We start from the raw sequence: 24,708 nt of genomic DNA, 5'->3' as shown, positions 1-24,708 counted from the left end.
GCCATGTTTAGCTATTTTCATTTTGTCTTGATGTTTTTGAACTGTTTATTTTGTTATATTGAGTCTGTCTGTATTATATTTGATGAGTTTTTGTGATTTTCTTTTTATTTTATTAGGTAGGAGATTAACCTTTATACATTTCACTTGTGTTTATTTTGTTTTATCTGATGCTTTTTTTTTATTTTGCAATTTGTTAACATACCAAATATAATTTCACAGGCTTCAATAATTCAAGAGGAAAAGATTTTTTCTGGAATAACAGACTTCACAGAGAGAATATTATCATCTTGTGTGCAATACAATGCCATAAATGATATGATTGCAGACAGACGAAGTTTCTTGGTTGACGGTGATTCGTTATTGTTAAATGCAGTGGGACAAAGTGGTTTGGACAGTGCTGGAGGTGGACAAATGTTGCATTGTGTGTATTTATGTGAACGCCTGCTTCAGATTTTTGCAAGAGTTAGCGGAACCTTTGAAATAGTATTTTCGAAAGTCTGGGACAGAATTCTGAAGGACAACCATAGCATCCGTTTGGCCAGATCGGTCTTAAAACATCATTTCAGACGTAATACAAAATTCTTTGTTCATGAAATTGAAGCAGTTTGGAGTGTAGATTTTAGGCAAATTCTCAAGCAGTTGAGGCCCAGTTTTTTGTTGTGTGACATTTTACCAAAAGAATGCAGCTCATATTTTTCTGAGGACAACTACAGATGGGTGAAGGTGATGTCGTGTGCAAACATTTTGTACAGTATCGGACAAGGACTACCTTGTGTCGATTTTCGTAACATTACTCTTGAGGTTTCTACTATTCATGCATATTTTATTAATGTTGTACCTGGCATTAGTAGGTTGCTTCAGATCATCTCTAGAAAACTTGTAAACATCACAAAAGACTGGAATACACTGAAATTATTCATTCAAATTCCACAAGACTTAACAAGTGTTAGAAGGATCGTATACATTGCCTCTGCTGCCAAGTACCTTACTTTAAACAAAGACACTGATGCGAGGATGCTAGTGAAGGTCCTCCTCCTGAAATGTGCGCTCCTGGATGCTCTGCCTCTGAAATTCAGAGCATTTCCACAACCATATGAAGTGCCAAAGCAGGTTTCACATTTCATAACAGAAATTCACAAATTTATGCACTTAATAATGGAAAATGGACTGACATACGATTGTTGTTTTAGTACTGTATGTGACATTTGGCAGGGTAACTTATTTTTGAAGCTCCTTGTGACTTTAAGAAACCGTGTACTTGAACAAAAATGTGGACTTGGTAATGTATTGGGTGAAATTTATGTACATTTAACAGCTACTTTGAGTGATCTTTGGGGAAGCACATTGGAGCCCTTTCCAATAACATCAGAAGGGTTAAAGTGGACTCACAAAATAAAATTTGTGCAGAATCGAGATTCGAAGCCAAATACTGGTGCTGCAGCTCTTGCACAGTTTGACCGACTTCTCCCAATATCGTGCAGTCTCACAAAGGAGTTTTGTGGTGAAGAAGTTTTAAACAATCTTGCTAGACTTCAAAATTGTGCAGCAGAAATGCAGTTATTTATTTCCAGAAACCTCGCTTTTGAAGAAAGACACCATTGGCATTCTCGGAAAAAATTGACTGATGATTTCAGCAGAGTATTTGACGATAGAAAAACATTCAGAAACAGTAAAGGAGGAAGATATGCTGAAAAAAAAGCACAGAAACATCAGGCCCGATTTGCAAGATACATGAATATTTACGGAAGCAATCTCGAAGGAAGATCGATACAGAGAGACGTAATTGTTAGGGGAACCAAACAAAATAACAACACTGCCAGTGTAGTTAAAAGTAAAAACTATCAAAAGAAGAAACCTGAGAAACCAAAAATGGCAGATATTATAAGAAAACAGAATAATGAGAGAAAAAGACATCAAAATGAAGATAGTGATAAAGTTATGTTTAAAAAGAGCAGTGCAAAAATTAAGAGCTTTCTCCTGCAATTTAAATTTGACATTGCATTACAGGAGTTACAGCTGTTGCGAAAAAATTTGAAAACTGAAATATTTGAACTGGAAACAGAATTACTGATGGCAGAAACGTTGCACAAAAAATTGCAGTTTGATTATAGAGAGAAAGGTGCCGGAAGTTCACACGTTCTCGAGCTGTACAAAGAACTTTTTCTGCTCTTAAGAGACCTTCTTATTGGTTCAGAGTCCAAGTATAAATTATCTGACGAAAACAAAAAGCAAATAGCGTATTATCTAACTTGTCTGAACATGCACGATATAAGCAGTGAATGGAATTTGCCGTACGTTCAAAATTATGCTAAAATGACAATTATAGATATAAAAATGTCATGGGCGGAATTTCAGCTGAAACATTTAGGCCCTTCCTTAATACGAAAAAATCGAGGTGAAATTGATGACGAGCTAGGATTTGCCCCTGATGACTGGCAGAAAATGCTAATTGACACAGTAAGGAAACGACAGTCAGCCGTTGTGGTTGCTCCGACATCCTCTGGCAAAACGTACGCATCTTACTACTGCATGAAGTCGGTGTTACAGGAAGGGCACAAAGGTATTGTTGTGTATGTTTCCCCCACAAAGGCTCTTGTTAATCAAGTAGCAGCAACTGTGTATGCACGCTTTAAAAATGTTACAATGCCACCTGGTCTTTCAGTTTATGGAATATTTACTCGTGATTACAGAGAAAATGCATTGACCTGCCAAATACTGGTGACTGTGCCTGAATGTTTGGAGATCTTGCTTTTGTCACCTCGCACGTGCAGTTGGGTTAGGAGGTTGCGATACATTATATTTGACGAGATCCACTGTTTGTCGGGAATCGCCGGTGGGCTGTCCTGGGAAAGTGGATTGTTACTTACACGTTGTCCATTTTTAGCTCTCTCTGCAACAATTGAACAGCCTGAAATTTTACAACGCTGGCTACAAGAATCGATGAATTTTAAAAAGGATAGAGATATGCAGAACGGATGCAAACGAGATGATTCACATTATGTGGTATCTCTTATAACACACAACGAAAGACATAATGATCTTAAGAAGTACATCTACGTTCACGAACAGAATTCGTTAGTCCACGTGCATCCGTATGCGTGTCTTACAAACAAGGTAGTAGACACTTACAGTGGTATTCCATCTCATCTGACCCTCTCTGCTGAGGAGACATTGTCATTGTTCGGTGCTCTCCAGGCCACAGAACAAATGCACACAAATATAGAACATTTGAGACCAGAAAGATTCTTCCGAGTAAATAGCCAGAAACTTTTTATTACTCGATCGTCAGTTAAAGAGTATGAAAAGGAGCTGAGGGAATTGCTCAGTAAATGGGCACACGAATTTAATGATTCATTTGTATCTGTGGTCCGTCATTTGGCTCACGGTGCACAAAATCTTCGTAATTTGCCACCGAATGTAGTACCGATATTTCAACTTCCGTCCTTAATTGAAACTTTGGAAAAGAACAAAATGTTCCCAGCAATTGTATTCCTCTTTAATCGTCGTTTGATACAATTATTTTTGAGGCTACTAAATAGATATTATGAAGCAAAAACACAAGGAATTTTGGGCAGTTCTTCAGATGATAGTGATGGAATAAGCACAACAGCAGAAACGAAGACAAGGAAAGGTAAAACAGTTACTGTGAGAAAAAGAAGAACATACTCTTTGGGACTATTGAAGGGAAATGCTTCTTCTTTGCGCAGTGTTGGAGTAGTTGACAGTGACGATTTAAAATTTATTGAAAATCGTCTCATAGGAATTGGCCATACGAAGGATGACTCATTTGTGAAAGGGTTAAGAAATGGTATAGGAATTCACCATTCAGGCCTTAACTCAAAACAGAGAGTAACAGTTGAAATGATGTTCCGTATGAAAGTGCTTAATGTTGTGTTTGCAACTAATACCTTGGCTCTTGGCATACACATGCCCTGCAAGACTGTTGTCATAGCTACAGATAGTTCATTTCTAACACCACTGAATTACCATCAAATGTCTGGACGTGCAGGAAGGCGAGGATTTGATGCTGAAGGAAATGTTGTATTTTGGGGAGTAAACGAATCAAAAATTCAGAATCTCCTCACTGGAAAGCTACCAATTCTGTGGGGTAACTTCCCCATGAGTATATCTCTAGTGCTACGGCTTCTGCTTCTTGTCAGTATGTGTGAAGTGACAGTGCCAGAAAATAATGCTGATAGGGGAACAGTGCAGAAAGAGGCAGTATCAAGGTTAGTACAACAAATTAAAACAGATTTTCAGCAAAGAATGCTTATTAATTTTTGTGTGCAATGACCATTACTTATGCTCAACATTTTATATTTTTTTCTCAGAGTACGTTCTGTTGTAGATGATAGAGCTGTGTTTTTGTTCATCTCATAATGAAACATGGAGGAGTCATCAATATCCTTCAACATGAATCACCTAAACAATATGGAAAGGATAGACATTACTACTCACCACAAAAATTTGATATATACATATGAGCAATTGATAAAACAGTTACTTGAATATCACAGTGATTATGACACTTTTTCTTTTCTTTGAGACAAGGAAACTAGTACTATGTGCACACTATAAACTAAACTAACAATGTCACATAAATATGAAATTTTAGAATAAAAATTGTATGAATTAAAAAGTGATAATCTTCACTGAAGAGCAAGTAATTTGTTATATAACGATATTGTCTGTCAACTTCTGCTTTAAAATAGCTTGTGAGTTTTTTTAGAACGCAGGAAATGTGTCTGACAGAAAATACGGGCATATGATTTGATTCAACAGTTTTATTTGATTCATTAATGATTTGCAGACTTACATAACATCTTTGCTCTTTTTCCCCAGGGCTCTGACTTTCCTCAACTGCAACTTAATCTATCAGCATTTTGCAGAGTTAAAACAACAAATGAAACATTTCTTTGCATTTTCAACGCAGTTGCTGATGATGCAGGTAGGCTATTAAGCTATGAAAAAACAGCATTAATCTCTTGATTAAGAAGATGTGACTGGAAAGTGGAGGAAGGCATGCAGCTACTTCTTATATTCATTGCTTTGTCAGTTGCATTTTAAATGAATTAGTGCATAGCTATTCTTGTATTTAAAGAAGAGTGTTGTTATCTTGGAAAGGTAACTATATGTATTTAATTTTCTGAATATAATAGAGGGAAACATTCCACGTGGGAAAAATATATCTAAAAATCGTGGGAAAAATATATCTAAAAACAAAGATGATGTAACTTACCAAACGAAAGTGCTGGCATGTTGATAGACACACAAACAAACACAAACACACACACAAAATTCAAGCTTTCGCAACCCACGGTTGCTTCATCAGGAAACAGGGAAAGACGAAAGGATGTGGGTTTTAAGGGAGAGGGTAAGGAGTCATTCCATATATATGTCTGCTTGTGTCTGTATATGTGCAGATGGATATGTGTGTGTGTGTGTGTGTGTGTGTGTGTGTGTGTGTGTGTGTGTGTGTGTGTGTGTGTGCGCGCGCACGCGCGAGTGTATACCTGTCCCTTTTTCCCCCCTAAGGTAAGTCTTTCCGCTCCCGGGATTGGAATGACTCCTTATCCTCTCCCTTAAAACCCACATCCTTTCGTCTTTCCCTGTTTCCTGATGAAGCAACCGTGGGTTGTGAAAGCTTGAATTTTGTGTGTGTGTTTGTGTTTGTTAGTGTCTCTATCAACATACCAACGCTTTCGTTTGGTAAGTTACATCATCTTTGTTTTTAGATATATGTATTTAATTTTCTATTGACAACAGAGCCACATTTAAAGTTTTATCAACTTCCAGTAACTAAACAGTTTCTTTGGCATAAATTTCTTGCTGCAATGGTTTCCATGACAAAAAGATTGTAAGGGGGGAGGGGGAGATTTTGCTCCGTTTCATATCGTGATATATTGTTTGCGATTAGTAATCGTCGCCATATGATTCAGTAACAAAGAGGCAATAAACATCTGCATGTCAGCTAAAACCTTTGCAGATAATTATTGTCACACACAGGAACCATGTTTTCAGAGCAATGGTGCTTCTACATCCATTCTCTGCAAACCACTGTGAAGTGCAGGGCTCGGACTTTCCATTGTACCACATGTTAGGGTTTCCTTCCATTCCATTTGCACATAATGAGCATGGTAAGAATGATTGCTTATACGCTTCTGTGCCCACTGTAAGTGGTCTATTCTTGTCTTTGGAGTCTCTATGCGAACAATACTTAGATTCCTCAATTAAAGCACGTTCTTAAAACTTTACAATTACACTTTCACAGCATAGGTGGTGTCACTCTTTTCAAGTTGTGACCTCCCCTTCTCTCTTTGCTCCGTTTCTTTCACTGATCTTTCTTCCTTCTTCGTACCGCGGCTATATCTCGGGGTTTTCGATGCAGAAATGTAGTGAGAAGGGGGCACACGTGTGTGGTGGTTCACGATATCGTACTGCTATGAGGGAGCGTCACTCGTGCCTCTGGTTTGAGAAGACTGACGACTGAAGTACGAACATTTCTCAAAAGAAAAGCAGGTATTTGCTCTCTTTTCTTTTAAAACTGTAAATAGCAGCATAACTAGTACTATCTACCATTCTACTAAAGTGAATGAGCGCAACACCATTGATGAAGTTTCAACCTCAAAAGAAGTTTATTAATACCAATTAGCTAAAATAAAAAAAACGCATCCAATCCAAAAACACTCACAGTTAGAGTAATTACTTTCTGATGTGTGTGTAGTAGTCATTGATACTTAAAACATCATTTCAGTAATTCTATCACTGTCCGTTTATGAGTTGCTAAGCAACGTATCAACAAGATGACTCTGGAATGATTAATATTTGTCGTATCCCGACAGTAAATCACTTCTCGCTTGCTTTAAGCTTCAAGACAGTTACTATGCCACTCATATATGTCTTTGATAGTTATTATCAAGCTGATGTCCATAAATTGCAATCAATGTTACTGAAATATAAATGCGACAGAAGAATGCTGAAGATAAGGTGGGTAGATCACGTAACTAATGAGGAGGTATTGAATAGGATTGGGGAGAAGAGAAGTTTGTGGCACAACTTGACTAGAAGAAGGGATCGGTTGGTAGGACATGTTTTGAGGCATCAGGGGATCACAAATTTGGCATTGGAGGGCAGCACGGAGTGTAAAAATCGTAGAGGGAGACCAAGAGATGAGTACACTAAGCAGATTCAGAAGGATGTAGGTTGCAGTACGTACTGGGAGATGAAGAAGCTTGCACAGGATAGAGTAGCATGGAGAGCTGCATCAAACCAGTCTCAGGACTGAAGACCACAACAACAACAACAACAACAACAACAAATGCGACGATAACACCCGATATCCAGCCGCATATCTTAAGCTCCGCACTGATGTTTGAGAATTCGTGTACAATTTGTTTGCACCAAAGTCGGGCCGTGGTTCCCTAGAATAATTTTTAAATCTACTTCGGGTTGTAAATTAACAATTCTAGGCCCATTCATGAAAGTTACCGAAGATCCACACTTGATGACTACTTGATTGTGCACTCCAGCAACACAGAAGTTTCTGTTCTTACAAAGAGAAAACATATCATGCATAATGCAACAAGGTGATTTGTTATGTCAAAACATATTTATATCTATCTCATTGAAACTCATTACCTATTAAAATTTGTACATAATTAAATTCTGTATTCTGTAAATAATCAATAAAATTTATAAATGAATGACGTGTATAAAAAAAAAAGTTTATATGAAGTCACGGGTCACTACTGGTTTCGACTCCCCTACACTCACGTGACGCAAAGTAGATTCGACTATATTGGACATACTCATGTATTGCTACGAAGTGTCTCCCGTAAGTCAAACAAACCTTGCCACCACTTGTGCTACACTTCCTTATTCAGTTTCCACAGTTAGACGTATTTGATGTATGCCCTCCATGCTGGTGCAATATTCTAGGATGGGATACACAAGTGTTATGTAGACTGATTCCATTTTTGAAATATACTATCAATAGATCAAAGTCTACCACTTGTTTCAGTTATGTTTGAGCCTAAGTAACCGTTCAGTTTTGTATCTCCACAAATTGATTTACCTAGGTATTTGTAAGAGCTGACGAGTTATTCGTTCCAGTTGTGACTAATTGATTTTGTAAAACGCAAAATCAAAAGGACATTCAGCTGTTGATATTTAGAGTGCAATTTATTTATGCGACCAGTTTCAGATTTTCGCTGTGCCGTATACGGGCCCCCTGACTGATGTGTAGGAAGTTACTGGTACCTGTACCCTTCTTTTTCAACAGATTTAGGCAGTTTTGATTTTACATTTTATATTGAACAGCCAAAGCCCCTCAGCCATCCTGTACAAAAATGGACCTTTCAGAGAATTGATTTTGTAGCCATAGAATACCACTTTTTATGGGAAGTGCATAATTCCACATTTATGAAAATTTCAACGAAGTTGCCAGTCTGTGCACTTTTTTGAAATTTTACTAAGATCTTCCTGAATATTTCTGCAGATTTTTGTGGATAGTTCTCTATTACAGCTAACAAAATTATTTATTAATACCATCTGCAAGGTCATTAATGCCCAACATAAACAGCCAGAGCCCCAATATACTTCCATGCAAATACACGTTAAGTTACTTCTATGTTTGTCAGTGACTCTCCATACGAAGCAACACGCTGCATCCACTCTCTCAAGAAAGTCACAAATTCCATTTGATATCCATATAATCATATTTTCATTTATCAGCATTGGTGTGGCACTGAAACAAATGCTTTGTAGAATTCAAGGAATACTGTGGCTACCTGACTACATTGATCTGTAGCTTTGAGGATGTAATGTAAGAAAAGCAAAAGTTGTTTTCAGAAACAGTACTGGTTGGCTTGGAGGAAGTAATTCTGTTCAAGATATATTATTATGTTTGAGTTTCCACTGTTGTTGTTGTCGTCTTCAGTCCTGAGACTGGTTTTCTGCAGCTCTCCATGCTACTCTATCCTGTGAAAGCTTCATCATCTCCCAGTACCTACTGCAGCCTACATCCTTCTGAATCTGCTTAGTGTATTCATCTCTTGGTCTCCGCGCAGTGGTTAGCACACTGGACTCGCATTCGGGAGGACGACGGTTCAATCCCGCGTCCGGCCATCCTGATTTAGGTTTTCCGTGATTTCCCTAGATCACTCCAGGCAAATGCCGGGATGGTTCCTTTCAAAGGGCACGGCCGACTTCCTTCCCCATCCTTCCCTAATCCGAGCCTGTGTTCCGTCTCTAATGACGCCGTTGTCGACGGGACGTTAAACACCAATATCCTCCTCCTCCTCTTGGTCTCCCTCTACGATTTTTACCCTCCACGATGCCCTCCAGTACCAAATTGGTGATCCCTCGATGCCTCAGAACGTGTCCTACCAACCGGTCCCTTCTTCTAGTCAAGTTGTGCCACAAACTCCTCTTCTCCCCAATTCTATTCAATACCTCCTTATTAGTTATGTGAACTACCCATCTAACCTTCAGCATTGTTCGGTAGCACCACATTTCGAAAGCTTCTTTTCTCTTCTTGTCTAAACTATTTATCGTCCGTGTTTCACTTCCATACACGGCTACACTCCATACAAATACTTTCAGAAAATACTTCCTGACACTTAAATCTATAATAATCAATGTTAACAGATTTTTCTTCTTCAGAAACGCTTTCCTTGCCATTGCCAGTCTACATTTTATATCCTCTCTACTTCGACCATCATCAGTTATTTTGCTCCCCAAATAGCAAAACTCCTTCACTACTTTAAGTGTCTCATTTCCTAATCTAATTCCCTCAGCATCACCCGACTTAATTCGACTACATTCCATTATCCTCGTTTTGGTTTTGTTGATGTTCATCTTATACCCTCCTTTCAAGACACTGTCCATTCCGTTCAACTGCTCTTCCAAGTCCTTTGCTGTCTCTGACAGAATTACAATGTCATCGGCAAACCTCAAAGTTTTTATTTCTTCGCCGTGGATTTTAATTCCTGCTCCAAACTTTTCTTTTGTTTCCTTTACTGCTTGCTCAATATACAGATTGAATAACATCGGGGAGAGGCTACAACCCTGTCTCACTCCTTTCCCAACCACTGCTTCCCTTTCGTGTCCCCCGACTCTTATAACTGCCATCTGGTTCCTGTACAAATTGTAAATAGCCTTTCGCTCCCTGTATTTCACCCCTGCCACCTTCAGAATTTGAAAGAGAGTATTCTAGTCAACATTGTCAAAAGCTTTCTCTAAGTCTATAAATGCTAGAAACGTAGGTTTGCCTTTCCTTAATCTATCTTCTAAGATAAGTCGTAGGGTCAGTATTGCCTCACGTGTTCCAACATTTCTACGGAATCCAAACTGATCTTCCCCGAGGTCGACTTCTACTAGTTTTTCCATTCATTTGTAAAGAATTCTCGTTAGTATTTTGCAGCCGTGACTTGTGTAGCAGTCTTTTTGTTGTGCCTGTTCGTGACTCAACAACTCCTCTAACGTAAGTGGCAATCTGCCCTTTCCACGATATTGTCGTTTTTCTATTCTGGACTTTCCTAGGCTCTAAGATTCTGCTACAGATGGATACGAGCGGTATTGGATGGAAAGTTGGGGATTGCTTCTGCTAAGCTTCTTGTAGATGAGTGAAACCTGTGATTTCTTCTAGCTACTGGGCACATACAATCCATGTTATTGTGGGTAAGAGGGGGCTAACTCATTTGCAAATTATGTATAAAATCTGATAGGGATTCCATCAGGCTCTAGAGTGTTGTTCGGTTTTAGCAATTTCAGATGTTACTTAACAATATTGACACTACTATCTTTATCACTCATTTTTGCAGCATAGTGAGAATTAAACGGGGGTAATAATCCTGTAGCTTACGTTGTAAGGAACTTCTGCTTTTGCTTTGCTATGATCAATTTCCGTTTGTGTCCTGTCAGTGAGTATCTGGAAATTAACGTTTGGTACCATTGAGTTCCTTTACATATAACTCGAATTTCTTCATGTTTTATGAAAGTTGTTTCAGTAAGATTGTGCTGTGGAAATCATTGAAGCTTTTGTGCAGTGCCATTTTTACAGCCAAACGTATTTCATTTAGTGTCTCTTGTTTTATAGCCCTGTGTTTTGTAAATAATTAGCACCTATTACACAATACGTGTAAAACAAAGACTGTGTGTCAGAAATAGTCCCTGCCATCATGAACTGTTAATCTAGGTGCGTATTTATCCAGTGGTTAGTTACCTATTTTACTAAACTCTAGCCACAGTTCCTCCGCATCCTCGTGCCGAGAGCTGCAGGTTTTAACATATGACACTGCTGCCTCTTTATCTAATTTAATGACCAGGTAAATCTTTCCTCTTGCTTTAGTCGTCCTTTGTACTCATACTTTGCTAAATATTGTTGCACGAACTGTCTCAGTGTTGAAATCCCCTGAGCTGTCAGGTCTATTTGTTTCGCATTAGACCTTATAAATTTCCTTCACGAGTAGACTTCCAGACTGCTGTCAGATGCTCAGCATTTCTTTGCCGGGTACAGGTTCGGCGACCCCAGGGTTCCCGAGCTGGGGCTCGTAAGCACCACCGTCTTCCGTCACCGTAAGCTCACGCCGTGCTCCGGCAACCGTCGTGTGGCTCTATGGTGGAACATTGTACGTCACAGGGGGGCTCAACTGTACAGATTGCGCGGTGTAATGTTTGCAGACGAAACATTCGTGGGAAATTAAGTACAAAATTTCCACTGAGCAACACCAGCTCAGCATTGATATGTGTTTGTACAATTACATTGTTAACATTATTGCAATTGTCGTATCGATTTTGTGTGTGTGCTTTATCTGTTGTATCCATCTCGAGAGACAGCTAGGTGCTCCAGCCAGCTACGGGCGTATGGGTGTGTCTGTGTCAGAGGAAGTAGGAGGACATGGCAGTCCAACTGGCAGCCAGCAAGCACCTACAAAGTCAGAAGACATTCTTGTGCTATTCCTTTGATAAAAATTAAATAAAATTAAATGTAAAACTATTGTTAATATTGTGGTATCTGAGCTAGTGAGCGTATCATTAAAAACTTGTTCTCTGTAAAAAAAAAAATCCTTATACTATGACTGGTAGTGATTGAAGGAAGTTTTTTGAAGAGAAGGAATGTGAAGATTCGAAGCACTGAGCAGATAAAAAAGAAGTTATTATTTAGTTTCAGAAGACTTTGAGAGAGAATTTTTGTGAAGTGGATGGACAGTTTCAAGTTTTAAGAGGTGATTTCCATACTGACATCTTACAGGAAATATGAACATTCTTAGGTGCACGTTACTATGAGCGTGAAATATAAAGCAATATCTTTCCCGAATTTTTCTCCTGTGAAACGTATGCAGTTTGTCGTATGGTTTTGGAAATTTGTCTGGTCATAAAAGGTTTCAGTGACGTGTTAGAGAAATAACGATTCAGTGCCAGCGACCATGTGAGAGAATTTCATAGGTTTGTCAAGTGTTAAACTACGTAGCTGTGAAATCAGTGATTGGAGTTTTGTGTTGCTACTTGATGAGACGTCAGTAAAAGATACTGCTAATACACTCCAGATTTTCTAAATCTTAATTATTATCCATAGCCAGATGGTACAGAGGAACTTTGAAGAGTACCACTAACTGTTTGTGGAGAAACATGTTTGTCACTCAAATTATCACTGCTATCTGACTGTGTAATATAAATACATTGTAAGTGACTTTGAGGAATGTTAAGGAAGGCATATGCTTCACTTATTGTCTAAAAGGCAACTTTAGTATGTGATTAATGACTGAACTTGCACAGTGTCCATAAATGAAAGTTAACCTAAATTTTAATGGAACAAGAAATATTGACAGAGAGACTATAATCCAGGGGCGGGCAGGAATCCTGCACGTGTGCGGTGCACATGCACGTGTGCAGTTAACAGGTGTTCTGCGCGCACACAGGGGCAAGCTGACCACCCGCTTCTCTCCCCTCCCCCCCATACCGTCTCTCCGCTTCTTCCTCTGTAATGCGTTTTGTTTCCTGGCCTGCTTTATTAAATGAAGGAATAAGGTTAGTAGGAGTGCTTGAAAGAAATCATGGTTTGAAAGAGTACCTATTAACTACGATACGTTTTATTTAATTATCAGAGGTGGAGTTTACAATACATTTAATGTCTGGAACAAAATTTCTACATATAGACAAACGCAAAGAGTTACGTAAATTTTCATCACTGATGTTTGCTCTTAGCCAAGACTTATTAATTTTCATAACAGAAAAAAATCTCTCACAAACGTATGTCGAGCCAAACACTGAAATTATCTTCGTGGCTTCACAATGGAGACGAGGAAACTCTTGCTGTGGAAAGTCGTGATAAAAGTCTATTACACATCTTGCCAAAAGGAACTTTTCTCTCAGACGTGAATTACACTGTAGATCTATTAATTCCATTTGCAAATTGGGATGAATATCATCTACAGAAACAGCAAATGGTCTCGAGAACCATTCAAATGATTGGGATAAATGTGATATATCCCCAAATCGCTTGAGAAATTCCTCTTTTATTGCACTAAGTACAGAAACATATTCTTTGCAATTCTGTTCTCGCACAGTAGACAGAGTAGGGAAATGGACTGTGTTCCCTGACGAGAGCTGTCTTTCCCACAGATCAAGCTTGCTAGTGAAAGCTTGCACCTTTTCAGCCATTTCACAAATTAGCTGATTTTCTCCTTGTAAACTTGTGTTCAGTGCATTCGTGTGTCCGGTAATGTCCACTAAAAATGCAAGGGCGGCAACCCACTCTGGATCTTCTAACTTGGGATCGTACCTTCCTTTGTCCTTTAAGAACTAATTTATTGGTATTCTCAGCTCAAAAAATCTTTTGAGTACATTACCGCGGCTAAGCCAGCGGACTTCACTGTGGTATGGTATGTCACCGTACTCTTCCCCAATTTCAGCTAAGTATGTGTGAAACTGTCTATGTGTAAGCCCGTGGCATCTCAAATAATTAACTGCCCGAATAACCACTTGCACGACGTCCCCCAGTTTTGCTGCTTTTGCACAGAGTACTTCTCGGTGCAAAATACAGTGCATGCTGTACAATGATTCTTCTGTACGCTGTAGCTGTTTTCTGAGTAATCCAACAAATCCCATTTGTTCCCCTTTCATTGCAGGTGCTCCGTCTCTTGTCACTGACACCAAACGTTCCCAGTTTAAGCCAGCTGAATCGACAGCTTCTTCGATGGCTTTTAGGATGTCCGCGCCGGTGGTCGTGCTTTTTACAGATATCATATCTAAAAAATTCCAAAGACGGCAAGAGCTGACAAGTGCGAGAATTATCGCACTATCAGCTTAACAGCTCATGCATCGAAGCTGCTTACAAGAATAATATACAGAAGAATGGAAAAGAAAATTGAGAATGTGCTAGGTGGTGGTGGTGGTTAGTGGTTAACGTCCCGTCGACTACGAGGTCATTAGAGACGGAGCGCAAGCTCGGGTTAGGGAAGGATTGGGAAGGAAATCGGCCGTGCCCTTTCAAAGGAACCATCCCGGCATTTGCCTGAAACGATTTAGGGAAATCACGGAAAACCTAAATCAGGATGGCCGGAGACGGGATTGAACCGTCGTCCTCCCGAATGCGAGTCCAGTGTGCTACCACTGCGCCACCTCGCTCGGTGAGAATGTGCTAGGTGACGATCAGTTTGGCTTTAGGAAAAGTAAAGGGACGAGAGAAGCAATTCTGATGTTACAGCTAATAATGGAAGCAAGGCTAAAGAAAAATCGAGACACTTTCGTAGGATTTGTCGACCTGGAAAAAGCGTTCGACAATATAAAATGGTGCAAGCTGTTCGAGATTCTGAAAAAAGTAGGGGTAAGCTATAGGGAGAGACGGGTCACATACAATATGTACAACAACGAAGAGGGAATAATAAGAGTGGACGATCAAGAACGAAGTGCTCGTATTAAGAAGGGTGTAAGACAAGGCTGTAGCCTTTCGCCCCTACTCTTCAATCTGTACATCGAGGAAGCAATGATGGAAATAAAAGAAAGGTTCAAAAATACAAGGTGAAAGGATATCAATGATACGATTCGCTGATGACATTGCTATCCTGAGTGAAAGTGAAGAAGAATTAAATGATCTGCTGAACGGAATGAACAGTCTAATGAATACACAGTACGGTTTGAGAGTAAATCGGAGAAAGACGAAGGTAATGAGAAGTAGTAGAAATGAGAACAGCGAGAAACTTAACATCAGCATTGATGGTCACGGTCAATGAAGTTAAGGAATCCTGCTACCTAGGCAGTAAAATAACCAATGACGGACGGAGCAAGGAGGACATCAAAAGCAGACTCGCTATGGCAAAAAAGGCATTTCTGGCCAAGAGAAGTCTACTAATATCAAATACCGGCCTCAATTTGAGGAAGAAATTTCTGAGGATGTACGTCTGGAGTACAGCATTGTATGGTAGTGAAACATGGACTGTGGGAAAACCGGAACAGAAGAGAATCGAAGCATTTGAGATGTGGTGCTATAGACAAATGTTGAAAATTAGGTGGACTGATAGGATAAGGAATGAGGAGGTTCTACGCAGAATCGGAGAGGAAAGGAATATGTGGAAAACACTGATAAGGAGAAGGGACAGGGTGATAGGACATCTGCTAAGACATGAGGGAATGACTTCCATGGTACTAGAGGAAGCTGTAGAGGGCAAAAACTGTAGAGGAAGACAGAGATTGGAATACGTCAAGCAAATAATTGAGGACGTAGGGTGCAAGTGCTACTCTGAGATGAAGAGGTTAGCACAGGAAAGGAATTCGTGGCGGGCCGCATCAAACCAGTCAGTAGACTGATGACAACAAAAAAAAATCCTCTGTTATGTGCACAGCAGTGTCCACGCCGCGGACATAAATCACTAATTGCGCGGTGTCTGAAATATCTGTCGACTCATCAAGTGCGATAGAAAATGCAATAAACTCCTGCACTGCACTCCTTAATTGACGCTAAACGTCACCTGCCGTGGCACTTATACGACGACTTACAGTCCGCCGAGAAAGAGTGATAGCTCGAAACTGATTTGCATTCAGTGGGCAAACTAAATCAGCAGCATCACTGATGCACTCCTTTATAAACTCACCTTCAGCAAATGGTTTTCCAGCTCTCGCTATATTAAGCGCAATCTTATAACTTGCACGTACCGCCGGGCTATCATTGTTGTCGTCCTGAAAAATTGAAAACAGTGCTCCATAAAATGTAAAATCAGTTAGATGAGAGACACGACGAAAGAAAGTCGCAGATCTCTCGTGACAACAGCAACTTACGTCAGATTCATCTAGTATCGTCAGATTGCCCTTCTTAAGTTAAGTCAATTTCCCCATCCGCTCAGAATCCGACAATAAATTGTACTCGTCCTTGTGACATTTGTTATAATGGCCTTCAATACTAAACTTCTGCTGACCAGCGAGAATACTGCCACATATTAAACATTTCGAATTTTCACGTTTTTGTACAAAGAAAAATTGATTCTCCCATTCCTTTTTAAAAGATAGCAAATCTCCACTTCTCTGTTTCCTCGATTCACTCTGCATTTTCCGGTACTTCAGATACAAAGTTCACTACGTAGTGGTCGCTTCGGATCAACGTCCGCAGCTCAGCCCGGTACTACACTGCCGCAACCTGCCGGCTGTCGCCACAGCCCCGGTCGACGATTGCATGCGAGCAGCACACGTGCAGCGCCGTACGCTCATGAGCCGCGTGCAACGTTTGCCCGCCCCTGCTATAATCAATTAACAACCATTTTTAGTGTTTTTCAAAAAATTCACAATTACAATCCAAGAATTTTAACATGTATTTTTTGTACAGGGCCTTTTCTTATTGCTTTTGTTTTGCAAAAAGTAACTGTGGCCAACTAATTTGAGAAAGATACGATCATGAAGCAGAGGATGATTGCTTGTTTGCACTAAAATTGTGGACTCCATTTTATAAATCACCTGTGGCTGGTGACAATACGGTCTTAACATTTTCAGATTAAGGATTCGTTGCAAGTCCTTATCCATTAGCCAAATTTCTCAGAAGTAGGAATCAACCAGAGACTGTATGTTGAAGGGTGAACACAGCAGTGGACGGTAAAATGCTCATTTGTATAAGGCTTACTCAGGCGTGCAGGGCTCTGTCTGAGTGGACCTTTAGTTCCTCAGCTGTTTGTGGGACTGAGATGGAACCCTTAAACTCAAACATATCAACTCCCAGTGTGAAGGGAGTAGCATCTGGGACTACTCGCACCTAAGAATGAGGAAGGCTAGTTCTCCTGATAATCAAATTGTGTTTAGCAATGGGGCTCAAGGAGTCTAAATCAGAATGTGTCTGTAGTGATCAAGAAGAAGGAAGTATGTTCGAAGAAGTGTCCTCCTCCTATATTCGAAAGGCCAAGAAGGCTTGCCGATACCTCAGAACCTGTAAAGTGCTTGCGAAATGCTTCCTTCTTGTTCGAGACTAATAGGGCAAAGCAGGTGGAACTTCTTAGGAAGTGACAAAAATTGGATGACTGACGTAATTGTCGAGTCGCACAATTCTCTCAACTCGGGCAAGGTTGTGGTCACACGCCACGACATTACGGACATCGAGATTGCGTAACTTAAACGAGGATGAGCATCACGGCGGATAGTGCACGTGGAGCAGAGGACGTGAAACAGTATCGGAGAAATTGAGGATACCACCACCTTTTGACTTTCATTTCTCCAGTTCTCCCTGAACACATTGTGGCAGGGTTCCTCCAACTTAGGGTTAGGCCTTACACACCTAACCCTACATGGTGCTATAAATGGCAGCATTTTAGCCATACGGTACCGAGTTTCAGACGTGTAGTGACCTGTGGAAAGTGTGGAATGGCAGCCCGTAAAGCTGGGACTGGTAGGCTGTCTACAGCAATCTGCATCAACTGCTCCGAGAGCCACCTAGTCTGGAGCCGACACTGCCCTGTTTTTACTGAGGAGTGCAAAATTCGGGAAATAAAAGTCATCGAGCAGATCACCTGTGCAGAAGCCAAAAAGAAGTACGAGCCGATAAAACTTCCCATCTTTTCCACTTCTTATGTCGACGGTGCAGTGGTGCGGGAACCTGTTTCCGAGGACGACATATCGGTGCAAACTAGGTCCGTTATACCGTTATCCACCAACGGCACCTCTATTTGCACCTGCAGATGCCAAAGCAAAACGAGTAAATATATAGCAATACACGTAGCTACGACAGAAGAGATCGGCAATATTTTTAAAGTGAGTATCGAGGAGCCACACCGAAAGCAGGGTGCCTCTCGGCGCACACTTTCCCCGTCGTCCTCGAAGGGAACGGGAGCAGGAAAAAGGGTCTCTGTGTCGGGGTCAAAAGCTGTCGTGGATCCCGTTAGACCAAAGTGTTGCATATTTGAGGATCTGAAATGCACTACTCACATCAAAATCGTGAATATGGGCCAAGCTACCCATTTTAGCACCTCTACTGGTTCTCCTGTTTGCCTCTCTTGCAGACACTGCTCAGTGGGGATCGGACGACAACCCTTACGGTAGCGACCGCTACCCTGTCTCGACCCGTCTGCTCTACGGAGGACATTCTGAAAGGAAGCTATCGAGATGGCCGTTTAGAAAGGCTAATTGGACGCTTTACGGGCAATTGACTGTTTCCGAGCAGTGTGACAGCATCCAGGACTGGGTCGATCACATTACAGCTGTGATTCCCTGTGCCGCTGAAGTGTCCATTCCGAAGTCGACGGAAACACCTAGGAGGCAGGCTGTCCCTTGGTGGAATTACGAGTATCATTTTGTTATCAGGGACAGGAGCACAGCTATGTGCATATTCAATTGGTGCCTTACAGGTTTGAATCTTGCAACCGTTTGAAAGGTGCAGGGAAAGTCGAGGAGATAGCAAACAGGTCTCGGCGAGAGTTCCTGAACTCCATTAGAAAATCCACATCTACAAGCAAATATGGGAAGCGATCAGGAAGATCTCAATGTACAGCTTGTGACCACCAATAACAACTGTACAAGAGCAGGAATCTCTCGTAACATAGCTGTGAGACTTGCTCAGACAGTGGCTGAATCATTTAAGTCCCGTACTGCTGATTCTATCCAGGATCCAACTTTCCATCAATATTGGGAGACATGGGAGAAGACTGATTTTGGTATTCTGTCCACCATCTTGGAGGAACACAATCAGCTTTTCTGTTTGTGGGCGTTCGATTCTGCATTGTCAGTAGTTCACGATACTACTGCCAGACGATAAAGTACAGCGTGTTGAAAGAGCTAGATCTCCAGTCAGAAAAGGCCCTCCTTCAAGTCTGTAATGAAATTTGGATGTCAGAAGACTGTCCCAACTTATGGAAAGAATCTATTTTAAAACCAGGGAAGGATTGGATGAACCCTAGTACACTCATGCTCATAAATTAAGGATAACTGCAGAATGTGGTGCCATACAACATGGCACTATAACAAAACTGGCGCTAATAGCATAGGCACATAGGGAACACACACGACACAGACCTGAATGTCCACGGTATTGGTGATAAGTTGAGAAAACCGTCCCAAAGCACGTGCTACAAAATGCCACTGTTTCCTGCGCATCAATATGGGATATGATCACCGTGCACACGTACACAGGTCGCACAACGGGTTGTCATACTCTGGATGAGGTGGTCGAGCAGCTGCTGGGATATAGCCTCCCATTTTGCACCAGTGCCTGCCGGAGCTCCTGAAGTGTCGTAGGGGTTTGAAGATGTGCAGCGATGCGTCGACCGAAAGCATCCCAGACGTGCTCGATTGGGTTTAGGTCTGGAGAACAGGCAGGCCACTCCATTCGCCTGATATCTTCTGTTTCAAGGTACTCCTCCACAATGGCAGCTCGGTGGGGCCGTGCATTATCGTCCGTCAGGAGGAAGGTGGGACCCACTGCCCTCCTGAGAAGGTGGACATTGTTGTTGTTGTTGTGGTCTTCAGTCCTGAGACTGGTTTGATGCAGCTCTCCATACTGGTGCAAAATGACGTCCCGATACACCTGACCTGTTACAGTTCCTCTGTCAAAGATGTGCAGGGGTGTACGTGCACCAATCATAATCCCAACCCACGCCATCAAATCACGACCTCCATACATGTCGCTTTCGAGGACATTAAGGGGTCGGTATCTGGTACCTGGTTCACGCCAGATGAAAACCCGGCGAGAATCACCATTCAGACTATACCTGGACTCGTCCGTGAACATAACGTGGGACCACTGTTCCAATGACCATGTACTGTGTTCTTGACACCAAGCTGTATGGGCTCTCCTGTGACCTGGGGTCAGTGGAATGCACCTTGCAGCTCTCCAGGCGAATAAAGCGTATCTGTTCAGTCTTCTGTAGACTGTGTGTCTGGAGACAACTGTTCCAGTGGCTGTAGTAAGGTCCCGAGCGAGGCTACCTGCAGTACTCAGTCCGTTTGCGGGCACTGACGGTGAGATATCGGTCTTCTTGTGGTGTTGTAGACTGGGGACGTCCCATACTGTAGCGCCTGGACACGTTTCCTGTCTGCTGGAATCGTTGCCATTATCTTGAGATCACACTTTGTGGCAGACGGAGGGCCCGTGCTACGACCTGCTGTGTTTGACCAGCCTCCAGTCGCCCTAGTATTCTACCCCTCGTAACGTGACCAATATGTGTTCTCTGAGCCATTTTCGACACACAGTCACCATTAGCACGCCTGAAAACGTCTGCACACTTACTCGCTGCACCGTACTCTGACATGCACCAACACACCTCTGCGTATGTGGACTGCTGCCAGCGCCACCGTGCGACGACCGCAGGTCAAATGCACCGCATGGTCATAGCCCGAGCTGATTTAAACCCGCAAACCACCCACCAGAGCGTTGTTTCACCACATGTCAGCATTATCCTTAATTTATGAGCATGAGTGTAGTTGTAGTATTAGCCTGCAGTGCTGTGTAGGAAAGACAGTGGAGTCTATAGTTAAGTGGCACCTAGTGTGGTTCTCGAAACCGAGTCCCTACTAAGTCGCTCCCAGTGTGGGTTCAGGAGATATCACTCCACACTCATTAACCCGACCCTGCTCAAAGCAGCAATTCGTGAGCTTACCTCTGTAAGCAATGCCTTATTGGTGTCTTCTTCGATTTGGAAAAGGCCTGCGGTACTAACTGGAGGCGTGTCTTGAAATGGTACATTAGAAAGTCAGAAAACTGTGTTTTTTTAGGTCTGCCGAAAACTCATCAAAATGAACTCTTGGAAGCAATTTATGAGGTATTTATGAATCACATCAGGAATAAACAGTTGAAGATAAATTTCCTTGCAGTTCAAGTTGGTGAAACCAGTGGCTGTATAAACCTGTCACAACTGGTAAGTTTCCTTTGTATATTGCAGATGATGCAACTGCAACTGTTCAAAGCAAGCTAGAGAAAATGAACGTAAATGAAACACCTGAAAAGCAGACATCTCAGTGTTGCTACAGTGCTCCCGATACAGTGGCCACAAAAGTGGAGTTCAAACAAGAATTAAAAGAGGTTCATTGTTATTCATATCAGTTAAATTTAATTGCTGAGTGTTGTGTGACAGGCAATAAGCAAGTGTGGGTCTTCTTCCCCCATTTGGAAGGAATTCTACCTTTTTTTTCTGGTGCCCTACACACAGCCATTCTTGACGAGATAGTGAAGAAATGTCTCCCTACCTGTCCTCTGCCCAGTGGAAGCAAATTCAAATCGCGGAGCATAACCACAGTATACAAATAACAAAAGGAAACTATTGAGTACATGGAAAAAAGTATTGCTGATGATACTAATGGTTACAGGACAATAAACAGGGGCACGAGAGTGAAGGATTTCTCCGCAAGACGAAGACTTACTCTTGTGATTACATTTTTTTAGTGTCGTGGCTCACTGTGATATTCTGTTCAGTCGACTTAACAAAGGAACATTGATGCAGTGAAAATGGTTAAATATGTATCTCACTTTGCAGCTTCAGTCCAGCATGTTAAGTCCTCACTTAACACTGACAATCAGTGCGAAAAGGCAGAACAAACTGCGAAACGGGGCATTTCAATGAATCGAGAATGGTGGCTGCATCTTGCCTCAGATTAGTGATTGATTCAGTTTTAATGGTCACTTGTCAGTTGCAAAGCTGTTTGCACCACTATCATTTTCCTGGAATGAGCTGTTACTTTGTTTAAATTACAATCTTCAGAGTTATGTCATGAACTGAATGTATTGCACAGCCGAAAGGATTTTATGAAAGTGTCAGATGCTTTTTGCCTTTTTTAAATTTTCTTTATAAAAACAATTTGACAGAAGCTTTTCTGAAGGTGTAAAGCCTTTGCAGATAATAGTAATATCCCTGATGATAACCAGAGACGCAGTATGCTGCTTTTCTACATTAAAGTTGGTGGAACATTCAAGTGTAATACTGTGAATGAGGAAGACGGTGCACTTACAATGTGTTTTCTTGAAAAAGAGCTGTAGCTGTACAATCAGCCTTTATCTATAAACAATTGAATTAAGATAAGCAAAAGTGTCCCCACACCCCAAACACACTGATATGTAGAATAGCACAGGGTCTAGGTTAGTTCCGATCGATAAATGTCACAGACTTCCCCAATGTGGAAGCTGTGAGCCACACCTGTACTATAGCAACAGTTTTCTATCAAATAAGTTTTGAGAGTTTTTTGAAAATATTTTTATTGTTTCTCTCTCTCAAGTTTGAAGGAAGTTTTTCTATAGGTTTTGGCCCTGCATATGATGACTTTGTTTTATATTCATAGTATTATATATGGGCTCATGGAAAATATTCTGTTTGCTTGTGTCATCGTTGTGTTGTGTCTTGTTATCTCGAGTGTTCGAAGCATATTTGAATTCTGTCCAGCACAGGAATTTGTATGGGTATACACTTGCTAGTGTTCATATCTGTAGCTTTACATGCTGGCCTACATGGTTCTCTCCATTTAAGGTTGGCTATCATTCTTATTGTCCTTTTTTGTAATTTGAACATACTATTAATATTGTGTTTAGAGGTGCCTCTCCATAAAACTATGCTGTAAATTAATGTTGAATGAATTAGTGCATTAGTATATCATTTTCATAATAATTGTCTTTTAGGTAGCTAAGCTTGTGCAGCACATTTAGGTTTTGAACTGAGCTTTCCAATTAAGCATTTTTCTGTGTGCTTATCCCAATTTTCACTCTGACCAATTAATTATTATTGCCAGGAATGTAGTGTATTTGGAGTTTTCTGTAATGTGCTCATCTATGCAAATGTTGGTATCTTCACTCTGAAGACCTTTTGGTTTGATATTCAGAGAAGTATTTTATTAATGATGTTATGCAAATTTCATTCAGTAAATCTTTGTACAGCATTGTTTACTTCTACGTTGGCTTTAATGTCTAGATTTTGTGCATCTTTATCAATGAACAACAGAGTACACAATAATAAATGCCCATGCCCCAACAAATGATAAAAATAATAAAAAAGAACACAGAGAAGAGGTAGAAAAATTTTGGGAGCTCTTAGATCAAACGACGAATAACATTAATAAAAATCACATCAAAATTTTAATTGGAGACTTCAATGCCCAGTTAGGAAGGGAAAAGAGATATAGAGACATAATAGGGAAATGGACAGCACAAAGAAGAACAAACAAAAATGGCATAAGACTAGTGGAATTTTGCAGAAACCATGACATGATCTCAAAGTCGACGTATTTTAAGAGAAGACCAAGTAAACTTAAAACTTGGAAACATCCAGACTGGAAAAAAGGAGAATGGCAACTGGACCATGTCTGCATGGATAAGAATTACCACAAGGAAATTTACAATGTGAAAGTACTGAGAGGGACAGATACCGGATCAGATCATTACATGATAAAAATTAAAATTAAATTAACCCCATTAGCAAAGAAAAAATCCCACCAGAAGAAGAAGAGAACCTATGACCCTCATAAACTGATACAAAATGAGGATTATGAAGCACAAACCAGGGATATAAAAATAACAGATGATCTGGAAGAAATAATTCCCAAATTGAAACAAATAGCTGAACAAGTTGCCCCTATAAATCCAAGGAAAAAACACCAGTGGTGGAACGATGAATGTGATGAAGCAGTGTTGGATCGACACCAAGCCTGGTTAAGGCATCAAAATGAAAAAACAGAAAAATCATATTTGGAACTCACAAAACAAAGGAAGACAACACAAAAAATAATAAGGAGAGTTAAACGTCAGTACCAAAAAGATATACTTCTAATGATAGAAACAAATAGTGAAAAAACAAACTCAAGAGACTATTACAAAATATTTGGCAGACAATTACAAAGATATGATCCTCCAACATTAATGTTAAAAGATAAAGATAATAGCCTAGCCCATAGCAATAGTAAAAATACAGAAATTCTAGCAGAAACATTTAACAAGTTACTAAATTGTGAAGATCCCCCAGAACTTCTTCAGATAAACACAGAAACCCCAATTAAAACACCAGCAGAAAATATAAATCCACCTACAATTAATGAGGTCTACAGAGCTTTGAAAGAACTCAAAAACTACAAAGCAAGTGGAGAAGATCAAACGTTTGCTGAACTTTGGAAATATGCAGCAGAACCAGTAAAGATAGCATTACACAAATGCATAGTAAAAATCTGGAATGAAGAGAAATTACCAGAAAATTGGACTACTGCTATAATACATCCATTACATAAGAAAGGAGAAAAATCAAATCCAGACAACTATAGAGGAATTTC

General features: G+C 40.6%; 1 protein-coding gene across 2 annotated transcripts in view; it reads left to right on the top strand.

The window, feature by feature from the left end:
- Nucleotides 1–24,708, top strand: part of LOC126212994 (probable ATP-dependent RNA helicase DDX60) — a 115,116-nt gene that overhangs the window by 47,651 nt on the left and 42,757 nt on the right. For both annotated transcript variants that reach the window (XM_049940535.1, XM_049940536.1), the window contains exons 4-5: nt 220–4,229; nt 4,843–4,948. In XM_049940535.1, coding sequence (XP_049796492.1) covers nt 220–4,229; nt 4,843–4,948 — 4,116 coding nt within the window. The remainder of the gene's footprint in view (nt 1–219; nt 4,230–4,842; nt 4,949–24,708) is intronic.

The sequence above is a fragment of the Schistocerca nitens genome, chromosome 11 (genome assembly GCF_023898315.1).
Source record: "Schistocerca nitens isolate TAMUIC-IGC-003100 chromosome 11, iqSchNite1.1, whole genome shotgun sequence".
Classification (NCBI taxonomy): domain Eukaryota; kingdom Metazoa; phylum Arthropoda; class Insecta; order Orthoptera; family Acrididae; genus Schistocerca; species Schistocerca nitens.
This window is presented reverse-complemented; position numbering and strand designations above follow the sequence as displayed.